The sequence below is a fragment of the Capsella rubella genome, unplaced genomic scaffold (genome assembly GCF_000375325.1).
Source record: "Capsella rubella cultivar Monte Gargano unplaced genomic scaffold, Caprub1_0 scaffold_3, whole genome shotgun sequence".
NCBI lineage: Eukaryota > Viridiplantae > Streptophyta > Magnoliopsida > Brassicales > Brassicaceae > Capsella > Capsella rubella.
In genome coordinates this window covers 8,471,603-8,495,822 of record NW_006238921.1, presented here as the reverse complement: position 1 = coordinate 8,495,822, position 24,220 = coordinate 8,471,603, and the positions used below count along the sequence as shown (strand labels likewise).

Genomic DNA, 24,220 nt, shown 5'->3' with positions numbered 1-24,220 from the left:
GTAAGAATATGATCGGGCATATTTTAACAAAAATATGAACCTAACGGGTGCTTTAAAACTATACACAATTATTTAGCCATATCCAAAATTAAACTCTAATGTTATAGACCAAATTAGTTTACAATAATAAAAAAATTATACAAATAAGATTATCGAGTTTACAAACATCAGTTAGTCGACTAAAATTTCCTAAAACTATTTGTTTAAAAAATATTCAAATACACAATAACTTACATACAAAATATACATGTCAAATTAAAACCAAACAATATACAATATATGCATATTTATATTAAAATCAAACCTAATATACACGCGCTATCTATACTATTAAAGCTGAAGTACACAATGAATTTACACTATAGTTTTAAAATGAATTTTTTTTCATTTCTAACTGGGTTAACACGCGGATCTAACTAATTAATCGGATCTGTTAATCGGGTTTAATATTTTTAATCACATCCGTTAATCACATGCTTTAATAACACGCGGATTTAACTAATCTTTCGGATCTATTACTCGGGTTTAATATGTTTAATCACATCCGTTAATGATTATGCTTTAATCTCATTCGTTCATTGTTTACCATATTTTAGATCGGTGTTTAATATGTTAAATCACATCCGTTAATCACAAGCTTTAATCTCATTTGTTCATTTTTAGCATTTATTAAATCGGTTGATCTGCAAGTCCAATGGCCTCAATTTGCGTTGTTTATTCGGAAATTTATATATTAGCGGTTTCGAAATCTAATAACATCTTACCTAAATTACAAATTATAATTTATCATCATCCCATCAAATTAGGGAACTATAGTCATCAAATATTAGCTAACATATTGGAAAATGGATCTTAGCCTTTAGTTTCCACTAAACAAATCACAATCGTTAATTTCAAAAAAATGATTAGATATTCTAACCACAATCATCTTCGAATGAATATTGCGTCTAGAGAATATTCTGCTAATTATACTCCCAAATCGTTTTAAAATTACCATAATTCAAGTATTTTCCATTCCAAAAACAAATAATTTAGAACTCTTTGTTTCTACGTTTGCTTTTCAATCATATTCTTCTCGCAACCTAAAAAACCCTACTCGGCAAAAATGTCTATGGCTCTTCCCCTCTCATTCACACCACTCAAAGATTTGAAACCTTACAAAAACTCATGGCATATTCAAGTCAAAATTCTTCATAGTTGGAGAATGTTTTCAGCTAAGTCTGGTGAATCAATAGAATTGATTCTTGCGGATGAAAAAGTATGTCTTTTATTTTCATTTACCACATGTACTTTATATAAGCTTCATATAGTTTATAATTGTGGGTTTTAATGTATAGGGTGACAAAATGGGAGTTTCTATTAGAAAGGATCATATGAAGAAGTTTGAAAAATACGGTTAAATATATATATTTTTTGATATTACACATACGGTTATATATATATATATATATACTTATATTACAATATATGCGTGCTTATATAAAAGCCCAAAAATAAACATAGTAAAATTACTACACCCTTATCTATTAATCATATAATAAAAATATACAAAAAAACACCAAATATTTATACAATACATATTTTATACATTACAAGTTTTTATTTTTTTACAAAAAAAATTATTCAACCGTGCGCAAGCACGGGTTCTCCTCTAGTTAGGATTATAATTCTCGATCAAATCCTATTTGATTCTATAATTTATTTCATTCAAGAAAATAATATTCTTGAATGGTAAAAACCCAAAGTTTACAACTTTTCCATCATACGAACGAAGCTGAGAGAGGGCTCATGCGTTCCTCTTGCTCGAGTAGGTAGTAGTCGCCTACTGTTAAATGCAAGTGCTGTCCTAGAACCAAAGTCACAGGAGGCTGGTTTTCAATGCAGCTTACAGTTATCTGCCAATACAAGATACATAAAAATATTATACATCCAACAAGTTTTGGGTTATCGAAAACTTAACTAATAATAATAATGATCAGAGCATTTTTTAGTGGCAAAACAAACCATCCCATCTCCTGCTTCGAACTCTGATTTTAACTTCGAATGATCCCTCGATAACAAGTATCTTTGGATCCTCATTGCTAATTTCACATCTCCTGCAAACCACCATAGATGATGCACTCTTTTAAATGAGAGATAGAATCAGTGGTAGGCATCCATTGTGATGAAGAGATAATTACTCACCTGAGTATAAAGCAAGAATAGCTTCTTCATTGAACTTCACAGCCGGTCTAGCCAAACTTATCCTATATGACAGCTTTGAAACGTCTTGGAAAGTCTCATCAGATATTATCACCTGTCAGATAAGAGACAGGAGCATAAATATTACGTTTCTGGCCTGTAAGAAAACATACGAGCAAATGTGGAAAGAGTGATGATTAGTACTTACTGCATGTGATGGCATTAGAGAGGACAAAAGTAAAGGGGAACCAATTGAATCCCTAATGTATTGTTCCTGGCAACCAAACAAGAATGTAAGCATGAAGTTGACAGGGACACTGGTATCAAATTTTATTCGTATGTTATTCACATGGGCAACCAAGAATTCATGTTAACAAGAAGTGAGGAAACAATACAACCACAGTTACCTGGGAGTTTAGGACTTGTTGAGAAGCATATTTCTGCTTGTCTAGTGATTCAAAGTACACTTCGACGTCTCTTGGTTCCAGACCCAACCTTTCACGTAGTTTCTGGATCCTATTGATAATCTATATAACACAAGGAAACACAATTCATGACCAAAACTACGAAAAACAGCTGCTCCATTTGAAAGTAAAGTGTTTAGATACCCAAAAGGGAACCTATTGTCATATTAAGCTTAAAAAAACAAAGAGAAGAGAATATCTTTTCGGAATCGCAGATCCAGAATCTTTATCATAACTCAAGGTCGTAGTATGTGATACCTCACAGGCATCTTGCTTCTTCTTGCTCAAGTAGTAGTCACCGACTGTTAAATGCAGATGTTCTCCTAGATTCACTGTAACAGCAGGCTGGTTTTCAATGCAGCTTACAGTTATCTGCCATACAAGTTGCACAGATAAGTAAAATGTTAGGCTATTAAAAAACTTGAAGAGCATCACTAGATATGATTTTAGAGCATTTTTGGGTGGATTAGAGGGCACAACAAACCTTCCCATCTCCAGCTTGGATCTCTGGCATTAGATTTGAATAATCCTTCAAGTACGTCTGGAGCCTGGATGCAAATTTTGCATCACCTGGAACAGTCATAATAATTAGCAAAGTGAAAAAATACAACAAACCGAGAATGAAGTAAGGATAAGTTCTTGTGAGTTATTGACCTACTCACCTGAGTACAAAGCGAGAATAGCTTCTTCATTGAACTTTAAAGCTGGTCTAGCCAAACTTATCTTAAATGAGAATTTAGGTTCTTTCAGTTCAAAACTCTCATCAGATATAATGACCTGTCAAAATAACAAACAACACATATAATTTTTTTTTATGGTGAAAAACTAAGCAGATGTGAGAGAAGAGTGAGTGACATACTACATCTGGTGGCATCAAAGTAGACAGAAGCAAAGGGGAGCCAATTTTTTCCCTAATGTATTGTTCCTGTCCAACAAACAAGAATGATGAAACATTGGTAAAATCCAAGTACAACTTATTCAACATGAAGTGAGTAACAAACCAAAAGCAGTTAGTTTACCTGAGAATATAGAACTCGTTGCACAACAGATTCATCCATATCTAAGGATTCATAGTACACTTCAACAAAGTCTGTAGGTTCCAGACATGACTTTTTCCGTAGTTTCTGAATCCTATTGACAATCTACAATACATGCGAAAAAATGCTCATGAGCAAAACCTCTGCTTAAATACAGAAAAAGAAACCCCTAGAAAATATAACTTATAAGACGATGTATCGACTTCGGCTACATCTATTTACCTCACGAGCAACACCTTCGCTTTTTAAAGATTCATCTTCTCGCAGATCCATAATCACCATAATTTTACCTTCTTCACCTGCACAATGAACGAATGCAATTCTTATATGTTTCATCAAAGATAGAGCATTGGTTATCAATCAAACATAACATAAATTGACCACAGCGAAATGGTATTCAAGTAAGATGTGCACCATATTTAGCTGCATCAATCTCTGTATCCTTCAAACCATCTGGTCGTTTGAAATCCCTGATAATCTGAACACGTGAACAAAATATGTCAGAAATGAATTCAGCTCTTTAAGACATATTCTTCATCCTGTCTCACAAGAAAAAAAAAAAACTACAGCATGAGAGACCTTAATTTCTGATTTCTTGAACAAGTGTCCAGCAATAGTAACTTCCAAGTCTTCCTTAGTCTCATCTAATCTTAAGATATCTTGCCAAGGCATTTTTCTAACTTCCTGTGCAATAAGCCCGATAGACTTTCCAAATCGCTTTCCCAACAAACTGGAGAAATGAACAAGTAAAATATATTCGACATTCTTTGAAAGGCTAAAGCACATTGAGCACAAGGGTTCAAAGCAAAATACATGCAAAAAACTAAACTAACCGGTACTCTGGTTCTGCTCTTACTGATGCATACTTCCGAGTATCATTGCATGGGACAAGAGATCTTACATTAACTTCATCCAAGACATACTGCAATGCAAAATCAAACAGAATAAATTCGAAGTAGCAGTTCCTTGAATGTAAAGAGAAAAAGCAAATAAAGATACACACTCAAAGATTAACAAATTACTGTAACATCACTGACCTGTTTTAGTTTTCCAGTTATGTCATTTAAGACTTCTGCTTCATGATGGACTACAATCATTTCCCTGATTCAACATGGATAATCATGCATGTATCATATTCTTCTTCAGTTGTAGGCTAACAAGAAGGACCTGAAAAAATGATTAAGTACAATGCTCACTTTAGAGGAGTTTTCAAGGGTAGTTGTTCTCGACGCTTATCACTCGTACGATTACGAATGGTCCGAGCAAGTTCAATGATTTTCATCATCTCTGTTACACTTTTCTCAATCCTTGCCCCTCTCTGTTTAAAGACAAGAAGCAAAATATAAGTAAGAAAAAAATCAGAATTCTTTTATTCTATACTTGGATATAGAGTCATGGAACTGTTACCGCTTCTCCCTTTTGAGGAAACCTGCAGTAGTGAATGCTTTCCTCAGAACCTTCACACACTTTCCGCAGATTTTGGTATAATGTCTCAGTGAAGAACGGTGTAAAAGGAGTCATCACTTTGCAAGAAGTAAGAAGTACCTAAGATTCCAGACACATTATTAGTCATAACAAAGTGTTCAAAAGATGGTGACGCAAATAAAGTATTTACCATACATTATATAGAGTTGAAAGAGCTTTGTGACAATCATCTTTTCCTGTACGTCCTTTTAACCTCTTGCGGTTGAATCTAACATATATGTTAGTGAGATTGTCAAGGAACTCCACGAGATCAGGAACCACCTGAAAAACAAAAGCAAAGATGTGATAAATGCCACAAGGAAACAATAACTTTTTCCTGAAAATGACATGTAAAAAGCTAACCTCGTCAAGCCGATACTTATCCATCTTATCACAGACAGAGTTGACAAGACTCTGCGTAGCTGAGTGAATCCACTGATCGAGAACGTTTGATGACTCCAAAGTTTTCATATTACAAGGAACAAAGTGCCCAAATATTTCATTCTCAATTCTCTTCACATTCTGAACAAGGAACCGATATGCATTGTACCATGGAAGGAATACATCTTTGACCTAGCGAAACCCAATGCAGGACAAGAAGAGTTCAGACACAAAGAAAAATCTACTAAAATAAGAAAGCAATAAAATTAACCACCGAGATCACTCACAACACCATGTACTCCTTCTTTCTTGAAGCGCAGTGGCTCAGCACGTACAACCGGAGACGTTATCAGGTACAATCGCACAGCATCCTGTCAAGTTTACGCAAAGTCACTACGAGAAGAAACCTACACGCAGCCAAGATCTTCTTGCTGAAAACACAGCATAATATCATAGGGAGAAAACTTACAGCCCCATACTCATTCACGACATCCAAAGGTGGTGGATAATTCTGTAATTTCTTAGACATCTTTTTCCCATCTTCAGCAAGCACAAGACCATTGCAGATCAGGTTTTTAAAAGCATGTTTATCAAATAATGCTGTAGACAACAGCATAAGAGTATAAAACCTGTAGATACATACCAAACTACAAGTTTAGATTTTGTTAATTTCCATGATTATCTCAAAATAGTTCTAGAATCACATTTTATATTATACTCATCACACCTTCCATTAGCCTAGACTCATTACTTAGTTAAGTACATTCATAGACGATACTTACTATCCAAATCAGTCATACCGTAAAGGGACAATTTAATAATCTAATTGCTTATATTTCTCACTAAAACCAAGATTTGGAATGACATACCATCCACGAGTCTGATCAAGCCCTTCAGCCACAAAATCACCCGGGAAGTTCTTCTCAAATAGCTCCTTGTTTTCAAATGGATAATGGATATATGCATAAGGCATTGAACCACTCTCAAACCAACAATCAAAAACCTGAAAAAACCATGATATAAACATCACTATGTGATCATACCACAGACAATCGCAGATTTAAAATAAATAAATCAATCTTACGTCTTCTACACGACGGAGCACACCAAACTCAACGCCGCGACTTGATGGGATCGTAATTTGATCAACATGATGACGATGCAGATCAAAGACCTGGACCATAAGTCATCAGAAAAGCAACTGAGCATCAAAAAATTTTAATTTCCAAAATTCTCCAATGAGAAAGAAAAAAAAAAACAAAACCCTCGTAGGATGTCCTAAACTTGAACTGAACATACTAAGAAGACTTTAGAAACAATCAATCAGATACCTTGACACCAGAGAGCTTTTCAAGCTTCTCAAGAATCCATAACCACAACTTCCTCCCCATCATCGCTGATCCATATCGGAAGAGGAGTTCCCCAAAACCTACTTCGGCTGACTGCCCAGTCCCTTGCATTTTCAAGCCAATTTTGAAAACGTTTAACCTGAATTGCAGAGGTTAACCAAGAAATTTCAATCATATCAGTAACTCATTTGAACAAGTAAACCTGTAATATACTCAAGAGCATTGATCCTTTCTTCCACTGACCTTCACATACTGAGGTACCCATACTGTCTCCTCATTGTTTTCTAACAATTTTTCTTTCAGCTGCTCCACGCGCACAAACCTAACAAGTCAAACACTTACAAACTTCAAAGTCCTAACAACTCATGAAAATGAAAGAATAAGCTTCATATCATCTTTTGCTAACTTTTACGAGCCATTTAGGTCAGTATTCACTACATATAATTACATAATATAAAATAGATAAAGTCAAAACATGGAAATCAAAATATCCTAAGCAATTTGGTGAACAGAGGCCAAAATAAAGATGCCATATAGAACTCCGGAAATATGCTGCCATATAAAATGACATGAAAAATTATATGATCATCATTTACGCTAACAGGGCTGAAACAAGACCAAAGCCTACATTTATTAAGCCATACTCATAAGAACCAGAGAGACAGAGAGAGTGTGCCTCACTAGAAATATCACAAAATGTATAATAACTAAGACCTTAGCTAGAATCCTTATGAAAGCATACCAACTCGGAACTGCTCTATATATGAGAGGTGTGTCTGATCGCCAGCAAAAAGGATATGAGTGGGTAAAGCTCCCCGATTTAACGAGCCTGCCTTTGGCCTGAAAAAAAAGGACTACTTACTATAAAACACTTTGATAGTCCAAAATTGCACAAAGACCCTCCTAAGAGACATGACAGATCATTAAGATCTTAACTGACTCATGTAGTTTATTTACAAACAATAGGCATCAGTAATCACCTTCACGGCTTTAATTATATCTTTGTCTGCATCTTTGACATAACGGCCACTGAAGTGTGTAATTCTCTCAGTAAACAACCCATCATCATCAACAGCCACAACTAGATTCTCCCCCTGCAAGGGAGGATAAAAGCATATAGAACATTCAACATAATGAGATAAAGCGAGCATATCGATTCTCGTTCTAAACAATAAATCATACAGCCTAATCCCTTAAACCCCCTACGAAATCCATAAACCCCTAATGTCTTCTGATGTTAAGGGGTTGATAAGGAATATGTAGTCAAATCTAACCTTCTTAATTATCTTGTTCTCAAGACAAACACGGTAGTCATCTTCACCAAAGGCAGGAGCACAATGGACAATACCAGTACCACTGTCATTAGTTACATAATCATCTGCTACTACTCGAAAGGCCACACTTGAGAAGTCGTTAAAGTAATCAAAGAGAGGTTCATATTTCTTCCCAACCAGGGAAGCTCCATCAATTTTTTCCAAAACTTGATAAGAATCCTCTGCACTGTCAGGCTTAGCACCTTTTGCTTTCTTGGTATCACCAACAGTTTCATTAGTTAAGCTGGTCTTAGGCTTATCACTGGGAAGGGATGACAACCGAGATTCAGCAACCACATAGACTTTGCCACTGTTGTTGTTACGAACTTTGAGATAGTCAAACTTTGCATTGACACACAAAGCAAGATTGCTTGGAAGAGTCCATGGAGTAGTAGTCCATGCCACAAAAGCAGCATTATCTTCATCGCCAATAACTGGGAATGTAACCATGATTTCTGGATCGGTCACATCCTGTTGTACCAATTGTCAAAACATAATTCAAATATGCAACAACGAAAAGTAACAATCTTCATTAGCAGTACAAGCACAACAGTATACATACCTTATAGTTCTGACCAGCTTCAAAATTAGATAGAGGTGTCTTACAACCAGTACTATAAGGCATAACCTGCAAACAAGCCAGACTTTAGTCAAATGAGTCAACAAGATTTCAAACCTAAGAACAATTCAGACCCAAAAGAAAAGGCCTAACCTTGAAGCCTCTATAGACAAGATTCTTATCAAAAAGCTGAGCAAAACCCCACCAAACACTCTCCATAAACGACAAGTCCATGGTCTTGTAATCATTACTGAAATCAATCCAACGGCCAGTCCTGGTGATAATCTTCTCCCACTCATCAACATAACGCGTCACAATACTCCTACACTCCTCATTATACTTGTCAATACCCATCTCAAACACTTGGTCTCTCCTCTTAATATCCAACTTACGATCAATCTCGTTCTCTACAGGGAGACCATGACAGTCCCAACCGAACCGTCGCGTGACATGTTTACCATTCATGGACTGGTACCGTGTCACGATGTCCTTAATCGTACCGGCGAGTATGTGACCGTAGTGGGGAAGACCGGTCGCGAAAGGAGGACCGTCGTAAAAGACGTACTCTTCGCAATTCTCAGTTCGTTTGAGCTGATTCTTGAAAGCATCGATTTGAGTCCAAAAGGAGAGAACTTTCTCTTCCTCCCGTGGGAAAGAGAACTCATTTCCTTCGCAGACGTCTTCCATGGCAGAAACAGAGCACAATCCCCTCCCACCAACTTAAAGGTTTCTACCGATCCACGAATCAACGCAAAAGAGACTCGACGACGTCTTTCTCTGTTTTTGACCTTTTTTTTAAGTTGTCTTTCTCTGTTTTTGAACCTTTTTTTTTAAGTTGTCTTGTACTGTACTGTACTGTAGGTTAAAGAAAAATACAGTACTGTATGTAGTTTGCTGATATATAATATTAATATAAAATGAACAAAAGAGTTTACAGGCCCAAATTTGAGCCCAAACGATTATTCATTATTACATCAAAGGAGAAGATTGTGAATATGTGACCCAAATAAAAGCAGACTAAACAAGTTTTTTTTTCTTAAAAGAAACAAGAAACCAGAAAACATATATGTCCAAGGTAAAAATTATTAAATAGCCTAGAAATATGTTTCTAGTTTCTTAACGTTCAATACATAAGATCTTAAACATACTGTATATACTCTTAAGACAAGATCAGATTATATATTGTTCAAATACCGAAAAAAATATACAATGCAAACAAAGATGTTTAAATCAGCTAGCATTAACTCGTACACATGCATGCTATTTTTTTTAATTATTTTTTTCATGCATGCTATTTGTTTAGCAAAACAAACGCCAAAATTAAGAAATTAATGCATAAGCACCAAAATCAGAAGAAGAGAAAGGAAGAAGAAGAGAAAGGAAGAAGAAGAAGAAGAAGAAGAAGAGAGAGAGAAAGAAAGCAAAAAAAAAAAACAAACAATAAGAGAGATTGTGATTGTGTAACTTACACACTCAGGCAACATATAAGGAAGATGATTCCAATAATCTTTTGCTCCTCTTTTATATAGAGCAATTCAACATCACCAACTTGTGATTCCAAATTTATTAAAGGGCATGTGATCTGAAAAATAGTATAAAACCCAAACTTCACCATTTTCTACTTGCTTATGAATATAAATAAAAAAAAAGTGAAACTATTTTGTTTTAATTATTCAATATTTATTGTTGACTCAAAAAAAAAACAGATTAATATTAATTAATTTGTAATCTGTTAAAATTGTTAACATAGGGGGACAAAAAAGCAAAAAAAAAAATCAAACAATTTTTAAAAATTAAATAATTTTAATAAATTGAAAAAAAGAAGACAACCTTTCCTGGTAACAAATCACTAATAAAAAGCGCTATTTTGAGAAAAAAAATCAATAAAAAAAAAATAGAGTTGTTTTTTAACAAATAATAATCACAACAATAAATAAAAAGGGCTATTTTGATTTTTGAGCAATAGTTTTACTGACATACGTGTAATTCATCTATAATTTTATTTTATATCAGAAAACATATCTATACATTGATATATTTCTATAAAGTATTGTATGATATATAATCTTTTTTGTACAAGCATGCTTGATATTATTAGTTTTGGTTAATGCCAAAGATACATATCTACTGTAAATAAAAAAAAGCACTCAAATTGACTAATTTACTTTTGCACATTAATAATATAACAGCATGTATGAAATGTATGGTTAGTGTTTTGTCACCACAAGCTGGAATTCAATTTTTAATTTGATTTATATATTTTCAAACCAGTAGACCAAACCAATCATATGATTTAACACCCTTTCAAATTTCCATGGTTTGTAAGCTCAGCAAACAAAAATGAATCTAATTCTTGAAAATTTTCGATCCTCCAATTATATTGGGCCTTTAACTTTGATGTCTCTCTGCTTCATAATACACAACTGTGGTGTGTGTGTGGGTCTAATTCAATCACATTATTATAATCATGATTCGTTTTACAACATCAAGGCTTTTGATTCATATCAGCTCACATGGGTCTGTAAAAATGTAGTTTCTAAGTTTGGAAAGCTTTCGAAATGGTGTGATTTATTAACCTCACCAACCTATTATTAAAACGCATCTAATGTTTATTCCCATTGCAGTTCGATTCATTCAAAATAAAAGTTTATAACTCAACTTTATAAAAGACGAAATGTAACTTCATCTACAATATTAGTATATTACACAAGAGGATGATAATGTAGAGACATAGAGTCTTGATTATACAAACCCAAATTTCATACAATTAACGTATAGTAATAATTAGAACATTACTCAAAACCTATTTGATCTATAATTTAGTCTTGGGTTATACAAACGCAAACCTCACAAGGCGTTACATAATATAAACATGACTCCACGCAAAGATGTTTTGATGATCCACAAATCTACATATTGAAAAAATATAAAACACCAGAACATATAAACATTATGCATTATACGGTGATTAAAAACTTCTATATGTATTGTATATAATTACGTGGATTGCACGTGAGGTGAAACCGGTGCAAGCTTAGTGATGACGATGACGGCCGAGTCGAAGATCAAGATCAAGATCAAGATCATCATCTTGAGGCTGAGAACCTCCGGTCTCTGGTGGGCTTTGGTGAGTTTCATCATCGTTGTGATTCATGTATCCGAGCCCTAAGCTCAAACTGAGACCATGAGACTCCCCTTGATGAGCAAATCTCCCTCCTCCTCCTCTTGATGATGATGATGATGATGATGATGATCCAAAGTATTGTGTCATGTTGTGGCTAGACGGTGGCTGAGACCATAGGTGGTGGTATGACTCATCAATGGTGGGAGAATAAGGAGACGAGTTGTTGCTAATATTAGGGTTTGTGAAGTTTATGGAGGGAGACTGATGAGACGGTAAAGGAAGAGAAAATGGAAATGAGTTGGAAGAAGAAGAAGAAGAGGAGGAGAAGTATCTTTCGCGTTCCCTGCGGTGGATGTTATTGTGACCACCAAGGGCTTGAGGGTTCGTGAAACCTCTCTTGCAGATGTTGCAGTCGTAAGTCCGACGGTTATCTCCAGAGCCGGAGCCAGAGCCAGAGCCGGAATCAATCTGTTTTCCCCGGTTGTTCATCTCTCTCTTCTCCTTCTGTCTTGGGGTCTCTCTCTCTATAAGTATTCAATGTTTTGAAATGAGTCTAAAGACGCTCCTTTAAACCCACACACACTAGAGTATATATAAACGAGGAAAGAGTTTGTGTATAAATAGTTAGTGCTATTTTGTTAATGGTTAATATATTTCATATAAAATTAATTAGCATTAAGGTTTATAGAGGAGATATCGTTTGAGACTTGTTTCACCAAAAAAATGATGTAAGTAAATGTTTATTATAAATTTGTGGGTCGACGCAACATGATTTAATTATTATCACTATACATAAACACCATGCATGTAAAGCTTACGATGATTCTAAATATTTGTATATTTTACAGAAAAAACAAAATCAGGGAAAGTACTTTTAACATAGCTAGGATTATATCAAATCCGTTGGAACAATTAAGTTGCTTCATTGGAAAACAAACTACTCAAGGTGTTATTTATAAGTCTTAGAATGTTTTTAATAACACCTTGACTAGAATAAAATGTTTTTAATAACACATTGACTAGAATAAGGCTAACTAGCTAGTTATAAATATAACACCAAAATATATTAAAAGGAGCATCCACACTAAGGAGTTGTAGTTGTGGCTTGAAGTAGGTCAAGCAATTAGAATATCAAAATGGAATAACTCATAAATCAAAATGCATTTATAGAATTTATTATGAATTCTCCCTTCGATGGTTTCTACTTTCTATACTTGGAAAATAAAGAAGCTTTAACAAAAGCAAAATAAAACTTAGAGAAAAAAACAAATATGCAGATGAGCGATGCATATATATGCATGGCCTTGCTACTCTTTAGGATTGCTAAAACTAAAATTTATTTCTTTGACCACACTTAAATTTTTATGGACCCGTCGAGACCACGTTTTATAAGTTAAAGTTTTGACCAAGTTTCATATATAGCATATTAGCATGTAGATTACGTTTTAGCTATTGCCATACTCCTTAATTATTTAAGATACTGTTTAATGATTATAGCATTTGAAAAAGTGATTTTTGGGTGAGATCAGGCAGCTAATAATAGTGAAGGAGTGATATTAGTTTGGCAATGACGACAACACAAAATATATTATCGAAATAAGCATAATCAGGTCCACTTGTGTATCGGATAAATAAGCGTTATAACTTATAATTATCATTCATATTCTATAAGCTTATGAGCATTAATGTTTTTAGAGGAATTCGAGAACATGGGAGAATCCTACTGACTTAGGAATATTTACTGATGAATTTATAACAGACGAAACCAACACTTTTGGACCACAGCTCAATGAACTCATGCATCGTCGTGGACTCTAGACTCGTAAAGCTATAGCTACGTTTCTTTTTTCTTTCTCTCACCCTATCTCTAAAGAAAGCACCCGCACGAATATGTTAACTTGGTATATATGGATATAAAAAAAAAATTTACAATTTGGTCAATGTGACGGTGTATAAAATTAAAAGATATTATGATACTCTTACAAATTAAAGAAGCCACATGCAGTGAAAACAAGAAGAAAATAACAAACTCATGAATGCCTGTAAAAGTGTCACTGGCTATACTTGCCTATTTTGTTAAGTTTCACACTTACACATTCAATTGGGTATGGAACTTTGGTTTCTCTTCTTTCTTATGTACATGAATGTAGAAGTTCGAAATTAAAGAATTGTGTGTCCTCAAGTCAAAGAATGAAATAAATGAAATGTTCCTAAAGTGGATATGTGAAAATATTATAGCTGGGCTTTGAAGCCTCAGTTTAAAGCCCATACTAAATGTAGTGGTGGTGGCCAGAGAAAACTACAGTCATAAGAATGTGAAAGTGAAACTCCACTTTTCTTTAATCACCCGATCTTAGCAGATTAGTACATAACATTCATCTTCCCTGTTGAGTCTGAACGACAATTTGGTGATATATTAGCTAAAACGATCATAATACAAACACTAGTCCACGTAATTTGATTTCAAAAAATTTAAACCAATGAGCATCATTAACATAGTGAAAATTTTAACCTCAAATCATCATTGGAATATTTTTCCAAAGTGGGCAGTTGTTTTTTGGTGAAATATATATATTTGCCATAAGGGAAAAATGTGGTAATGAGGATGAAAAAAAAAATTGAAAAAGGAAGAAAAATAAACTTTTATAAAAAAAAGTCAATATCAAAAAGTTTTGATTGGAAGTGGAAGACCTAACTCCCTAGTGCATTGCCATTCATCGACTAAAAATAAGATCCGATACACCAAATTGTGTGTGACCGTTTTTGTAAATAATTTTATTTCTCATTTTTCCAATGTTCTGATGGTAGTTTATGACATATAAATTATGTTATACGATATCTATAGCGTATTTTACACTGATATATATATATATATATATATACACATTAAAAATAATTAATATCCGGAAAGCAATTAACATATCATGTATATGATTGGTTAAAAAAAATTAAGAATAAGTATTTTTCCTCGATGAAATAGACTGTGATATTTGCCTAACTTGTTACTTAATTTGTTCATATCAACTTGTTACTTAATACTTCCTATGAAAGTATCACTTTTATTATTATTACCATTATGTGCCCATGTCTATATCTCCACTTTCACAAAAATAACAAGAAAGATGAGCTTCTCCTTTGCCTATTTGTCTTTACAATTTTCTGTGTGTTTTCATTTTCTTATCACGTCATCATTTATCAAAGTCATTCAATGTGATGCCTGATCAGTGGCTGAGCCTCACGTTGCAACCCTAAGTGCCCCTTTTGGGCTCTCTTCTTTTGCATCTCTGAACATTTATATATTTACTTGAGTGTACAATGTCACACTATGGTATAAACTTTTGATTATTCATTATTCATGACTATAATACTGACATGCACACATGCATACATTATGTGAATAGATCTTGACATCACTTGACATTATGTACGGACTATAGAGCTTTGTATTAGAAACAGTCCAGTCCGTAGGAATACAAAGATATTATTTATAAATATATATATTTCATTTATCTGTTTTTATACTTTTCGCAAAATATATTTCTTTCTAATATGATTTTTGAAACGATTTTTAACAACTGAAGTTAGAATGTCATACTTTGTAGCTGTTGAAATTGCTAAACTGTTTTTTTTTTTGCAAGGGATTAGAATTAACTTAAGAAAATTTGTACGTGCTAATCGTTTGCTACTTTAACACAATGGCTAGAAAACTTAAAATTGAATCTATTTTAATTTTTGTGTACGAAGATGTGTTTCCTAGCTCTAGTTAGTATATATGTATACAAAAAAATTTACAAATAAAGAATGGTAAAGAGTAAAGACAAAACACTTGATTATTTTATAAGTTCGAGTTAATTTCAACTTGGCTTCTGTTTTTCTAATGTTTGTCAACAATATGTAGCATTCAGTTTTGAGCCTAGATACTTCTGTTTACAAGATATTTTCTAATAATGAACTCATTCGAAAACTGTACGAACAACTTAGCTACAAGAAAAAGAGATGAGTCCAATTATATATGAAGAAAGTAACAATTAATTATAATTTTTTTTTATTACGATGGTGCGTAGACATTTGAAGTGGGCGATGCATGTTTGAGTATGTGAAAAAGGTGTTGAGAGAAGAAAAAAAAACTTTAAAAGCTTTTTCAAGGAAAGTAAATTTGGTGGAGGAGTTAGTACTGTTTAGTTATGTGTAACGCTTAGAACTGACGAAAACATAACTTACTATAAAAGGAAAGCTCATCATGCCATTCAAAACCCAGACATTGTCGGGAACATGCAAACCCTCAGGTTTTGGGGAATACCAAACTTCCAGCATATATACCCTCTTGTCCAAATCCAACTATGGTCACATACACTACACACATGTACGTACGTACGTGTTGCGTATCTGTGTTGGGTTCAAAAGATTTTAATATCTTTGATCTTTGCTTATATAGTTTTTGTATGACTTGTATAGTTGTATGCCGTACGTGTTGACCTTTTCAAACCACAAGAAAAATAAAAGATTTTTAAGGAAAATAATAAGCGATCGAGTAATTATGACATGTTTACAGTTTTTGCACTCATGAAACTGAAATATGCTTTGGGACTTGTTTTTAAATAATGATTTGTTACCCTCAGTGCAATGATTCACTCAGTATATATTTTTGTACAAATTAGTCATGATCACACGCAAACGCAGTTTTCTATTCAAACCAATTTCAGATTTGAAAGATATTAATAAATTACCATACAAAAGTCAATACAAAAAAACTAACCAAAATTGCTCTAAACGTCTAGAAAACTTTTGCTCATCGATCATCGTTCGGCGTTTGAAGTAACTATAAGCTCTCCTTTCGTGTTCACAAACACTAGAAGCCTTGCATAATTGATTTTATATATATATATATATATACATTTTTTTTTCTAGTAGAAAATGCTTAATACTAAATTTTCTTAATGTGAACAGAATTCATATACTTGTAAACGCGAAACCTAATACATACATAGTTGCAAAAGCTAATAATCCATTTAATAACTGATATTATATTGTAGTATACTATTATATATTAAAATAGTGTCTACGTAGAAAAAAGGATTGAAACCCTAAGAACACGAAGATCTACTAACCAAATGAAATTTATATTTTGAATCGTAATAGGCTCTCGGGTAATCGTTACCCAAAAAGGTAGGTTAGGACGATGTCCAATGTTTTTGAGGATATGATCAGCATATAGCACTATCTATGAAGTTCGAATTTTAAGTTTTGTAAATAATGTATCGTTCAAGGTAGAGTTCATTGATATGTTTTCACTTTTTTCATATATATGCATGCTCTTGTACAAACACATGTGTAGGAATTTAATATGAATTACCAAGCTAATGTGATTTCAACTAGATTCGACCTACAAGTTCCACTACCGTGTTAGCTATTAAAGATTTGAAAAAAAAAAAAATTACAAACTCCCATCCAAAAAATCAAACCATGTTTTCGGCTAAACATTAATAGTTGTTATTCCATTTATAAAGTTTGATGCTTTGGGTCAGTTTTTCACACATATTAAAAAGATCTGATATATTTATCTAATTATATTGTCATTATTGTAAATTGTGCAATTATGGTCATATAGGGCTTCACCAAGAAATAGACACAAATTCGCAACAACAAAAAAGAAAAAAAATTGAAGTACAACACATCAGTTTATAATACGAGGAAATAATATATCAATTAGGAGACAAAACTGAATCCATTGTCATATGTAAAACGGTAGTAAGCACATACATATTATAAGACATCTTATACTATAGTCATATAATTAACCATCGACATGATCTACTAATTAGCAAGCTTATAGAGAAATTCTTATAGATGAAACTAAATAACCTTAACGAAGCAGCATATCTTTTAGAAGTGAGAACTTCAAATCCTTTATGGACAAAGCTCTACAGCTTAAACCATCTAAGCGAAACCCAAACGGAGTTCTAGATCCAGATCTTGCTCTGATTCGTTGATCAGACCAATCTCAAGCTCCAAGCTGATGATTTCATCGTTCCTCAAGAACTTACAAGCATCTTTATTGCTCAACCTTTTAGCTTCTACATCCTCCAATAAAAGAGATGATTTCTCAGTCTCACAAGCGTTTTCTGGTGTATGTTCTGACTTGGGGCTCAAGGAACGGACCACATCTGCCCTATATTCTGGCGAGGACGGGGGAGAAAGGTTTGGAAATAGGGTTAGAGGAGAATGATGATGAGGAGGAGGAGAGGTTGCCATGGAAGAGTACGAGTAATTAGGGTTAGGGTAAGGAGGAGAAGGTGTTGAAGATGATGATGAAGACTGTTGTAATCTGAGTCTGGCTCTGTCTCTTCTGTGAACATTCATGTGGCCACCAAGTGCTTGAGCCGATCTGAATTCCCTTTTGCAGAAGCTGCAAGTGTAGGACCTTGGTGGCCATGAAAACCCTAGAAGATACTCATGGTCTTGTTGGTAAGTATCATAATCACCATAGCTCCATGGTGAAGTTCTTGCACGGCCGTAGAAGCTGTTCCTCAACTCTATGTTGTTTGATCTCTCCATATCTGAGCTCTTTCTTTTTGGCTATAGTAGATCACAAACTGTGAAGAAAATTAAGATAGTACTACTAGTAATGATTTGTGTGGCACATCAGTTTAGTAGAAGCAAAGTGTTTGTAAGATCTGAAAAGATGAACTCACTTTTTTCCCCTGGGAAAAAAAATCTAAGATCTATGAGAGAGAGAGATAGAGATGAGAGAGAGGTGTATGTGATGATAGGGTTGGGGCTCTTTGGTGTTAAGACTGTGAAAGAGACTGATTCTTGGATGCATTATCAAAGCCCCCATCTTAGATTTTATAAAAATGAAAATTAAAAGAAAACTCCATATTTATGTTGGTGGGGAAACATGTGTTAAGCGACGAGCTTCTCCATGATTTGACTTATGGAGAAGACACAAGTTAATTAAGTACATCTATCTAATTTAATTAGACGTTACTTTCATTAAATAATATATATTACACCTTTAAGTTTCGTGAAAATCAAATATTGTACCAATTTGTCTTAAGATATAATTTAGTTACTTTCTTCTATGGAAATTGTAGTTTTTATTGAATTGAGATTTTTTTTTTTTGGGGGGTGCAAATATTAAAACATAGCAAATTTGCAAAAGGGAAAATAAAGTTAATATAGAGAGTTTGAACGGCTACAGTTCTCATCAATATATAAAGATCACTCCCTATATAGTTCTCAAACAATTTTATCACAAATGAAAATAAAAAGGGTACGTAACGTAGTCCACTATAAAAAAAAATCTCAACACAAACATGATTTTCAAAAAGGGAAACATGAAATAATATAAGGGGATGGGGAAAAAAGAAGTAGAAATGAGTATATGATTTAACTTTACGAAACACTAAAAATAAAAATTCGAAAAAACTGTAATTATGTAATTCAAACCAAACATTATAAGTTTACATTAATTCTGTAATGGCCAATACATCAAGTTATCGGTTTTTAATATCGCATATCAATCAAATTTTTGTAACACCAATTACTTATTTGCAACAATAAAAGACCAACTAATATGACATTTCACAGAGTAGATATCATAAGAAAACACTGTTCTTAATCATAACTTTTCTCTAAAAGATTATTAATTTTAAAGGAGTGATGGGTGAATGAATATGTGAGAGATGGGAGAGAGTATAAATATGGAAAACCTCGGCGAGCAAAAAGGACATTATATCAAAAGCTTTATACCAAAAATAGAAAAGTGGATGTTCCTTTCTCCCATTTTCTATTTTATTTAACAATTTTTTCATCTTCTAATAATTTTAAAAATCCTTTGCTATAAAGCTTTCCTCGTGAGCCATATCTTTGACATTTGTTTGTTATCAAATCTAAGAAAACGACGCACATTATTATTAGACTCTTAGGGTCTTTTAGATTTTGCCTTTCCATTACATTGTCCCTTTCTTTTGTTTTTTATATAGTTAATAAAACCACCATGAGTTCTGGACCAATTCCTTTCAACATGTGTTGTGTTTTTCTCAAATTGTGACCTCTTTACTTTGACATTGATTTCATCTTTAGTTTATGGTGCGTACATATGGATGCTTAATTATCCTATCTTAGTCGTTTGATTAATCATTTGTTTTGCAATACATTCAACCCAAGTCAACCCAATCTTGTGTTTATATTAGTGTCTATATCTAAACATCTTGTAAAACCGAGGGCAAGAACTATAATTAAGTTCATAAGTTCTTTAAACAAATTAGATTTTTAAAGTATGGTTTGTGCTTCACATGTACATATAGATTAATCTTGTGTTTGAACTATCTTTAGATAAAATGGATTGTCAAATGAGATTGTTTCAAAGGCCACACCATGCAAATACTTTGGAGGAACCGTACAATTTTACAAAGCGCAACATTCACCAACGAGGAAAGTCTCATTTAATACACATCCAACTGCTACATATATATCCACCCAATATGAACACATTTTCACAATTGTCGACAAACCATATCGCTCTTCTTTGTTTTTTATCACTCTCGTTGAAATCAAACTTTTGTTACATGTTACTATAGTTCTTTTTTTTTTTTTTTTTTTTTTTGTCATCACATGTTACTATAGTTCACCGATTCGAAAAAAGCTTATAATAAATAAAATAAAAAAGGTTTAGAATAATGTTCTTATAAAATCTTGTTTTATCTTCTACATATGCTAGATAAAATATATATTTGACCTTGTAAACCGAAAAAAAATAAAATCATAAATCTTGACTTCCTTGGAAAAGAGCCTTGATTAGTTATTCCGGTCAGGAAGAGTTTCGAATGAATAAATTAATATATAACATATACTGATCATACAGAATGATTAGACTCGAGGTATACCGGAATTAACCAATGGATTTCTTAAGGTTCTCTGACTTGAAAATTAAACTACTGTTCTTTTGGTTTCTTTTTGTATCGTTTATGTCAAGATCCATAAATTTCTGAAGTTACAACCACACCAAATATAAATATAGTTCTTCAATCTCGCCAAAAAAAGGTTATATTTCGAATTAATATACATGTGTTTGACAAGCCACATCTAATAGGACGGATTAACGCAGTTTGACACATTGCTTAGTTTTAATTTTGTGTTAGTTATGGTTAATTAGTGTTGTTACGACTCTTTTCTAATTAAATTACACAATTCTTTTATATATATATATATATATATATATATATATATATATATATACATATAGTTCTCTTCTGCTTGCACAATCTATATATCCCTCAACTCGATGTTATATATCAAAGTAATTCACATGTTCGTAATCTGTTTGCATGCCACATGGATTAAGGCTGTTTGACACATACATACTTAGTTGTAGATGGGTAAAATCGCATGCATGATCGACTCTTCTCTCTACATCATATCATCTAATCAATAAGAAATGTCACACCACCAAATTTTGTAAAATATAAAAGAAGCCTTTAGCAAAAAAGAAAAAAAGTTCACCGTACATTTGCAATATTTTACGGTTCACAATCATTTTTATTTTTCATTGTCTAACATTTACATTAAAACCTGAAATGATCTGGTTACGTACCTGGTGAATGAAGTGAAAAATATGGGAAACTTTAGGACAGAGAGAGTGGAATTAGACAAAAGATTCTGCCAAAATTAGAAGATGATATACACTATCATCGATAGGACATATCCAACGGCTGAAAGAGAAGGTCTAAAAGTCTAGTGGCCTCAGCTCTCTCACTCTCTCTTTTATTATTATTAACGTTATATATCTCTTTTGTTTACCATTTGTGAATAAAGGGCCTCGAGTTACTTGTAGCTTACTTGATCGAAGTTGCAGAGTTTACTCGCAGTAGTAGTTGTTTCAAAACCACTTTAGCCCCTTCCCTACGTTGTTTTTACATCATCACTAATTCCCTAAAGAGTTTACTTTAATACAAGACTCATTATTGTTTAATTTCTTCTACAAAAATAAAAAATAATCTGAAACTATTTTTTTGTTCTTTATGAATTGAGATGGTTTTGTTTTTATTGTTTTCCACAACCACATATAGTTTGGCTTTCATGGTAAAACTTGTGATTGGCTTGTCACATTTCACGTCAAGATTTTTGTATTCGCAAATAGTTTTCTTTGTCTTTCTTTATAGGAATGGTGAAAGCCTAAAGACGTCAAATCACAAATGGAACTATACAAATTAGAAAGGTCGTACACACATACAATGGTCGAAGTAGAACTGAATACAAGTATCAATTTGGTTTGGTACCAATACAAACAAAAAAAAGGAACCATATAGATATATTTTGTTAGGGGGCTCTTTTCGAATTTATTTTTATTTATCTTCAAAATACTAATTGAAACCAAACTGATATGTATAAAACTATAAATGAGCCAAATTTTCATTATTTTATTTAAAGAGTTAAATTTGTTTTTTTTTAATATTTTTAAAATAGACAGTTGCTGTGATTAATAATTATATTTAAGAGAAAATAATACATATCACAATTTGGTGTTTTTTTCTTATGGAAAATACCAAATGGCAGTTTCTTATAAGGTGTCAAAAAAATTTACTTTTTTTTTCGTTCAACAAAAAAAAAAATTACTTTACTGTTAATTATAAAACTTACAATTAAATACCAAATACTATTAAAAATATTTAAAATTTACTTTAATTAAAAAATAAAGTAAGAATCATACAATATTTGATGAGGTTATAGTATTTTAGTATTCATCTCAGAACTTTTAGATTCGATTTAACTTGTTTTCTTTTAATTCTCTATTAATCGGTTTAATTTGTTTTTTAATGAGATTAATTAACAGAAAAATCATGTATATTAAATATAATTGTAATTCAAGTTTTTTAATCGGTTTTACACAACATCTTTATTTAATGGGCTCTTTATAAGACCCAATGGGCTTGGACTTAACATTACACAAGCCTTTTCTGTGAAAAGGTTGTCCTCCTCTCGGTCTCTCGGCTACTCCTCAGCTTACCTACCGATGAGCGATGGAATTCGATAACCATAAACAAATATCAATTCTCATCTCATTGGATTTTCAATTCTCTTAATCAACCAAACCAGTAAAAAACTAATCCTAAGAAAATATTAGAATCAAGATTTCTTTTTTTTTGAACACCAGAATCAAGATTTCAAAACTAGTCAAGTATTCATAGATCTGTTACCAACAAATTAATAAAACATTATCATTACCCTTCCTATGAACATAAACTCAAAACGAACATTCAGAATTACGAAGATTTCAAAACATATAAGCTCATGGACATGAATTTAGAGACATCGAGTGAGAGATAAGGTTGGAGGAGCAAGCTCTTCCGCTAGCACAGAGAATCACAGAGGAAAGAGACTTTGAAGCTTTTGACCACACTGTGATTTCTCTCTGCAAGCGAAGGTGCTTAGTCACCAACGCAAGATTAGTTTGTTTTGTAGAGTAAAGAAGATGAAAAGGTTTGTTTGCAATATATATAGGGAGACAGAACATTAGGGTTTTGGGCTGAGGTTACGACGAGACCGCCGCTTTTTAGTTTTGTTGACTTGATGCGCTTTTGTGTTCGGTCTCCAAATATATTTTTCCTTTTTCAGCTATATTTTATAAGATTTTATTCCTTTTATCGTTATAAGATAATTTTTTTTTAATGGTGCTTGGACAACAGGATTTTCTTATTTTAGTTTCTTTAACTCTATGCCTTTAACTTTAAGTATCAAATAAATTCAAAGCTTTGGATGATACAAAACAATATATTTATTTCAAAAACATATTAAAAAGAGGATATAGACATGATTATAATTGGTGAAAAATATAGACCATTTTGTTGGAATCTCTATAACTAAGCCAACTTTCCATTAGTATGATATTGTCCGCTTTGGCCCTATAACTCAAGTCCGCACGAATTTATTGGGCTCCTTCCCAAAAGGCCTCAATACTAATTGGAATGTGACTTGACTTATATATTAGAAACTTCTCTTTCTAATCTTCCGATGTGGGATATTGTTTTGTATTCCAATACTCCCCCTCAAACCAATATCCATTCCCCTAAGTCCACAATCTTGACCTTAGGCTCTGCTACCAATTATTGGAATCTCTATAATCAAGCCAACTTTCCATTAGTATGATATTTTCCGCTTTGGATCTATAACTCAAGCACGCACAGATTTATTGGTCTCCTTCCCAAAAGATCTCATACTAATTGGAGTGGGACTTGACTTATATATTAGAAACTTCTATTTCTAATCTTCCGATGTGGGATATTGGTTTGTATTCCAATACATTTTTAGATTTTGACAATACTTTTGGGATTGTCATATTATTTGATT

At 33.0% G+C, this 24,220-nt stretch overlaps 3 protein-coding genes across 3 annotated transcripts; all 3 read right to left on the bottom strand.

Moving 5' to 3' along the window:
* Positions 1-1,620: 1,620 nt before the first annotated feature.
* On the bottom strand, positions 1,621-9,538 carry LOC17893335 (isoleucine--tRNA ligase, cytoplasmic). The gene is given in 31 exon segments (XM_023786846.1): positions 1,621-1,895; positions 2,005-2,096; positions 2,185-2,296; positions 2,390-2,455; positions 2,589-2,708; positions 2,904-3,017; positions 3,130-3,215; positions 3,308-3,422; positions 3,505-3,570; positions 3,665-3,787; positions 3,905-3,981; positions 4,097-4,160; positions 4,262-4,412; positions 4,516-4,604; positions 4,720-4,783; positions 4,879-5,000; positions 5,090-5,227; positions 5,303-5,428; positions 5,510-5,719; positions 5,815-5,898; positions 5,997-6,156; positions 6,397-6,530; positions 6,612-6,701; positions 6,859-6,889; positions 6,891-7,015; positions 7,120-7,198; positions 7,619-7,716; positions 7,857-7,970; positions 8,151-8,660; positions 8,752-8,817; positions 8,902-9,538. Coding segments are annotated over 31 exon segments (4,095 nt in total). The 5' UTR covers positions 9,436-9,538; the 3' UTR covers positions 1,621-1,760.
* A 2,244-nt stretch (positions 9,539-11,782) lies between these two features.
* Positions 11,783-12,361, bottom strand: LOC17890674 (transcriptional regulator SUPERMAN). The gene has a single exon (XM_006300022.1). The coding sequence runs from the start codon at positions 12,359-12,361 to the stop codon at positions 11,783-11,785; it is 579 nt and encodes a 192-aa protein (XP_006300084.1).
* Positions 12,362-17,809: 5,448 nt separating this feature from the next.
* LOC17891762 (transcriptional regulator SUPERMAN) lies at positions 17,810-18,427 on the bottom strand. The gene has a single exon (XM_006299807.1). The coding sequence runs from the start codon at positions 18,425-18,427 to the stop codon at positions 17,810-17,812; it is 618 nt and encodes a 205-aa protein (XP_006299869.1).
* Positions 18,428-24,220: the final 5,793 nt, after the last annotated feature.

Coding starts and splice junctions, on each gene's coding strand:
- LOC17891762 (XM_006299807.1), bottom strand. CDS start 18,427: ATGGAGAGATCAAACAACATAGAGTTGAGGAACAGCTTCTACGGCCGT.
- LOC17890674 (XM_006300022.1), bottom strand. CDS start 12,361: ATGAACAACCGGGGAAAACAGATTGATTCCGGCTCTGGCTCTGGCTCC.